At 40.8% G+C, this 6,566-nt stretch overlaps 1 protein-coding gene across 1 annotated transcript in view; it reads right to left on the bottom strand.

The window, feature by feature from the left end:
- Positions 1-1,051: 1,051 nt before the first annotated feature.
- Positions 1,052-6,566, bottom strand: part of si:dkey-288a3.2 (protein phosphatase 1 regulatory subunit 37) — a 29,662-nt gene continuing 24,147 nt past the window's right edge. Inside the window, exons 4-6 of the mRNA XM_045694903.1 lie at positions 1,779-1,920; positions 1,437-1,603; positions 1,052-1,057 (exon numbers count right to left, since the gene is read on the bottom strand). Of these exons, the coding sequence (XP_045550859.1) occupies positions 1,052-1,057; positions 1,437-1,603; positions 1,779-1,920 (315 nt within the window). The remainder of the gene's footprint in view (positions 1,058-1,436; positions 1,604-1,778; positions 1,921-6,566) is intronic.

Genomic DNA, 6,566 nt, shown 5'->3' with positions numbered 1-6,566 from the left:
ATAATTAACAGCAAACAGGCCAATGATCAAATGGAGCAGCGCGGCAACAGACATGAAAAATCTGACGCTTGTAAACAAAGATGCAAGGACCCAGATTTCCTCCCATCCCTCCGAGTCCCAGGCCCCGCCACCTTTTTTGTCTTTTAAATATGCGCATCCACAATTGAACCACACACACATAGCCACACACACACACCACATACGGGCAGACCAACGGCATCACACGCCCACTCTTTTACAGACACACATACACTCCCACACACATACCCAGTCATTTTCCTTTAGAAAAATGAAATTTTCACATTTCTTTGCGACCCGGGGAATACAGCGGGACTGAGTGAGGAACACTTGATCTGGCCCCCCGCTGCTTTCTGATGGAAAGATTTGCTTTTTAATACAATCGTCACTCTTCCCACCTGGATCAGCACGACCGCCAAGACAAATCCCAGCTGTGTGACTCCAAACCTTACGACGGCACAGCGCAAAAATATTCCTTATTACCATGCCTTAAACATCCCGGACTGAAACCACAGTAACTCCTGTCTCCACAACAGAAATGTTAATCATAAGGCTGTGTGTCTGATGCTAGGCATGAAATGCTTTTCTCCAACAAGGAATTTATTTCTGTCCCCATTAAAATTGATACAGTACCTGGCCTGGTATAGGTACACATTCACAGTATGCACAGTACGTTAACCTATCATCATTTCAAATAATAGCTTCCCATTTTCACCCACATAAACAGGCATATACTGTATATCCAGTTGACTTCTGTCACCGGGGAAGAAATTGAATAGAATTTGAATTAAATGAGTAAACACCAAAATAAAACTGCAAACACTAAAATAAAACAAGTTTAGAGCCCCATCCACACGAAGCCATTGGAGTTAATTTTAAAGTAAGAATTCCGTTCCTTGGAGATTTTAATTAATGCTTTAATATGCAAATAAGTTAGCTGAGATAAAATCATGACAAACAGATGGCAAGTGCGGGTAATTATTTTGTGAATCCAGCAGGGGCCTGTATTAAGGTAGTGGCAGAATAGTTCTCCTCAGGCCTTCACAGACACACACAGAGGAGAAAAAGGCAACACTGACGTACTACCATGCGTTACTTTTTAGTTGTCTTTATCTGACTTCTAATTGTGAACTTTAACATGACCAACCAACGGCTGTGGATTAAAGTATTCATATTTAAGTTGTGGCAGCGTCGTTCTCCTCAGCTCTGCGTCTCCTTTTGTCCTCCTCACACAGAGGACAAAAAGGCAACAACGCTGAAGACATATCGCAACACTTAATCGCCATGGATGACATTTTAGTGTCTGACTCTGGCCCTGGTCAAAAGTAGTGCACTATATAGGGAAAAGTTGCTATGATCAAAAGTACTGCTCTACATAGGGAATAGGGTGCCATTTGAGATGCTTGAGACTGATGTACCTGTTCCTGTTTGGGTGTGTGGTCCAGGTCCAGTGAGGTGAGGCTGTGGTTGATTCGTAAGGCCAGAGAGAGGGCCATGAGACCTCCAGCCCTGACCTCGTTGTCACGCACGTCCAGACGCTGGATGTGACGGCTCTCAGCTAGAAACTCAGCCAACGCCACAGCACCTACACACACACACACACACACACACACACACACACACACACACACACACACACACACACACACACACACACACACACACACACACACACACACACACACTTATAGTAACACAGTAGTATGAAGAGATAGCAAACACACAAAATAACATGAGTGACGACTGTGAAAAGTGAGTACCTTCACAAGTGATGTGTGTGTGTTCCAGGCCTAGCTGCAGAAGTGAGTGGTTCATCATCAGAGATTCCCTCAGTGTGTGGATACCTCTGTTCTGCAGGTTATTCTCCCCCAGGTTCAATGTCTCCAGAGTCTTTAGGATAGGCTGGAATACAGCACAAACACAAGGCCACAGATCATACTCTGTGTGCGTCCCGAATTCTCTATATAGTGCACTAGGGTATAGGTAACCGTTTGGCACATAGCCTATATCCTCTACCTGAATATAACATCCAATAAAATATGACAATTCTGACATTCTTAAGGAACCACAACTAGTGAAGCAGGGACAATAAATCTGCACATTCAACTACATTTTTAGATATTTTGCAGCAAGTTGTTTATGGTGTTTATGAATCTGTTACAGGATGTTTAATCTCTTCCTGTCCACATAAAAAAATGCTACAGTTCACTATAGTACTTACTATAGAATTATATAGTAAACTATAGTACAGTGTAGAATCCTATACTCCACGTTGTAGTAACCCTCGATTGTGTAGTGCTTACTGTAGAATTTTGTAGTATACTGGAGAATACCATACTACACGCTGTAGTTTCCTTGATCATGTAGTGCTTACTTTAGAATGTTGTAGTATACTGTGTAGAATACTTTACATTATACAACGGGTGGGTCTAATCCTGAATGCTGATTGGTTAAAACCGCATTCCAGCCAGTGTCTTTCCACAAGTTACCACCGGCTAAATCTATGACGTTAAAATGCCTATTTACTCTGTTCCATCTGACTGCTCAATCCTCTGTCTCATCAGCCCAGCCAGGCAATTTATGAACTTGATCTCCACTATAAAAATGATCTATACACCATCTCACATTTCATTTAGAGTAACATTTAGTTTTCAACAGCAGAGATTTGTGTAAACCTTGCTGTCTCTCCGACATTTGCAACATTGTTTCAATATTCAAATTCGATCTCCAGCTGTCCCATAGTAATGAATGTCTCGGGAGTCTCGATGAGACAGACAGGCAGGCAATGTTTCTCACCCAATAGAAATCATGAATCAGCTGGCATCATTTTTATGGATATATACAAAGAAATGTAAATTGAAAAAAGGTCAAACGAAACGAAGTACAGCTAGTCTTTCCAGCTTCAGTTTGAAGTGATTGTGTTAGCTTTGTTGTTGGCTAGCTCCTCTGAACAACAGTGTCCTGACAGGTGAGCACATTTTCTATGCCAGGCGAAATCGCGCCTCCTTAGCTCATTGTTATGGATGTATCCAAATAAATGTCATTAGAAAACAGCTTAAACAAATGCAAATGAAGCTACTTTGCTGTTATTCTGGCGAGCCGTAGTTGTTAGCCATAGTTGCCTAACTAGCAAGCAAGGGTTAAGAATGTTGCCAGCCAGTATGGCAATGTAACATTTAGAATAAACGACTGGGTCGTGTCCATAGATACAGAACAAAAAGACTGAACGACTGGGTCGCTTCCATAGATACAGAACAAAAAGACTGAATGACTGGGTCGCGTCTTCGCAACCGAACCGATAGAACGAAAGTTCAGCCAGCTTGGGTAGCAACCCAAGATTTGTTTTGGGACTATATCTTGTGGAAGGAGGAAATAGTATGAATAAATAAATCAAAATAACATTCATGAAAATATGTCAATCATTATTTGAAGATGTTGGTAACCCGTTGTATAAAAGTGATAATGCCCTCAGGGCCAGTGTTTGTAGGATATATTGCCCTAACTCCTGTGTCAATATTTCCTCCAAACACCGGCTTGTCGGGCATTATCATTTATCTGTAATATCCTTTGTCACGTAGTGCTTAATTGAGAATTTTCCGATTGGACTGCTAGCTAGCTTTAACAATGCCATTTTGATTTGAACAGTATGTCCTTAGGGAGCTCATGCCGGGGATTTCCTGAGGTTCCCCCTAGATCGTGGTGTGCCAACTATAGAATTTTGTAGAATACTATACTCCACACTGTAGTATCCCTTGATTGATAGTCAAAATCTATTTAAAAACACAATACAACCACAAACGTGGATACAATGCAGTTAGAGATTTGTTGAGAACAAAGTTAATTAATTAAGTAATTAATTCCATTGTGGTCCTAGTTCAAACATGTTAGACATTCACAGCCAACCCCCCCAAAAATACTAAAGTATACTATGGTCTAAATGTATATACACTATAATATTCACTGTAGTGTTTTTGAAGACATGACTGTAGTAACACCTGCTGACTAGGGTTAGCTAAAATTGCAGAACCACCAGACTACGCCAGTTACTGTTCAATGAGTGGATCACCTCAACCAGGACATAAGACAGGTTGGTGACAGGCCACCTATTGAGTTGGGTCAACATTCTGAGCAATTCAACAAACCAGGCAACACCTTAGCAAAAATATAAAACATTTATTACAATTGTAACATCTAAGACATTAGACAGGTTCTAGGCCCATAACAGCTGTTTAAATTATGTATGTTCATTGCTGATTTTGCCTGTTATTATTTGCACCTTTCTCTATCTCCTTTTAGATAAACCATACTCCAGACAAATCCAGCCAAGTCTCAATTCAAAATGAGTCTCATGTCAATCATTCCCTGCCATGTATCATCTCCATTACCTGAATCTATAAAGACTCTTAAACTGAACTGCATCTCTGCCTCTGCCTGCTCTTTAACTGGAGTCCCACAGTAGATGGGCACCAACATCACCATAACCCTCACCTAAACCTCACTCAGTTACAATCTTGTAACTGAAGAATATTGCGTGATAGGCCAAGAACCAGTATTGTTGTGTATCTACAGTACTGCCATGTGGCTTGCAATACACTGTCATTACCCGCAGACAACTACGGTTAATACACTGGCATTACCCGCAGACAACTACAGTTAATACAACTACGGTTACGTGCAGACAACTACGGTTACGCATCAATGAGCACCGCAGTGCCATCAGAAGAAATGACCTGAAATTACTAGTGGCTAGACATTTTCATGAGGCTAAACATGCTGTGACTGATCTTAAGTTCTGTGCCATTGACCATGTTTCTCAAGCCGCCACAATATGGATGAGCACCAGCAGTCCCCCCCAGCACTCTGGGGGGGACTGCTGAGATTTTTAACCTACTTGAGTATTTTATATCTATTGCTTCTGATATTGTTTTGTAGCCTAGCCTTTTTCCAATAATATGTGACATTTGAATTGTCCATTTTCTATATTCTTCTACATATTCCTTGTTAATATTTATTGACTCCCTATTCTCCAGTATCTAATCAACTATCTGCTTGCACCTGTTGCGCCTGTTACGCACAGCAGGTGTGTCTCCTTAAGTACGTGTCTTCCTAATTTGTGTGTACAGCACTGATGAAGGCATAAGGCTGAAACATATGCTTCGTTTTAGTTTTTTTTCGCACTTTGTACTTTCACCTTTTGTATTCTTTCGAGCATGGATAAAATTAAGTGCATTATTTTTTGAATCTCGGCCTCCTAGGGTTATGCCTTTTTCATGGTTTTCAGTGCGAGTACCTTTTGAAATCTACAGATATTTTTTCTCCTACGCACCGGTCGCCTTCCATTCTAGCCTGAGTGCAAACACTCATACTGGCTTTCTAGAGGGCACACCTGACACGAATGCCCTCCCCCGCATCCACGTCACAGAGCACAGTAACCAGCTTTACCAGTATAAATCATCAACAATCATCAGACAACCAATAATACATACCCAGATAGTGGCTTGCTCTACTCAATCATAAATACTTAGGACTTTAAGTCACATATCATCAAAGAGGATAATTTGAAATACCTACCATATTTATGATTGCCTGAGTAGAGCAAGCCACTATCTGGGTATGTATTACTGGTTGTCTGATAATTGTTGATTTATACTGGTAAACCCAAAAGGAACTGCCAGTTGGTTTTGAATCTTTGTACAGAATTCCTAGCCCTTGATCATGACTCTCAGTTCCATTAAATTACACATAAGTCATTGGACGAAGGCACCTTATGTACGGGGGAGCTTTGTTAAGAGTCCTTATTCTCAATCTAAACATTTGCACGCATTGCTTGCGGTACGGTTTTGGAAGCATAAGGACCTTATCTTACATATCATCGAGAAACCATTAAAAATAAATAACGAAAGGTTAGGTTAGGTTAGTGTACCCACACGGCCATATCTCCATGTTACAGTGCTTGTTTTCACGGAAAACAGACGGAAGACGAGGCGACCGCATTTGCTAATTAGCTCAAGCGTGTGACTTGGGAAGTGTAACGGAAGTGTAGTTTCGTTGGATTGAGGCACCAATGGCTGTATGGATCTGTGCAAAAATTCTACAGTAAGTTTTCTTTTTTATTTGAAGGATTCTTTCTCTCTGATGAAATATTGTGGGCGAAACTAATGGCTGAAAACTGTAGGGAGATAGCAGAATGCCGCTTAGAGTTTGAGAGCTACAATATTGATCTGTTGTCTTCGGTACTAGTAGTGCTAATGGACGCGCTAATAATTGTTGCACTTTTTCTGAATTGCCTTTGTGATGCTCATTACACTCCCCCCAAAAATATGCTGGGTTAAAAACAAACGAATTTGGGTAAATATTGGACAGAACACACATTAGGTTATTTTGAACCAGCCATTTGGAGGCATGGCTTTCAGATAGTTATTTTTGGCCACCCATGATGTCATTCCAGTTAATCTGTTCTGTTGTATTGTCAACACATGTTAAGGTTGAGCACTGACACTTTTGTAGCTTTAATAAGGCTTACACAAGAGTATCAGTTCCTTAAGTAC

The sequence above is a fragment of the Salmo salar genome, chromosome ssa01, assembly GCF_905237065.1.
Source record: "Salmo salar chromosome ssa01, Ssal_v3.1, whole genome shotgun sequence".
NCBI lineage: Eukaryota > Metazoa > Chordata > Actinopteri > Salmoniformes > Salmonidae > Salmo > Salmo salar.
The sequence above is the reverse complement of the archived record's forward strand: the minus strand, read 5'-3'. Positions and strand labels throughout refer to the sequence as shown.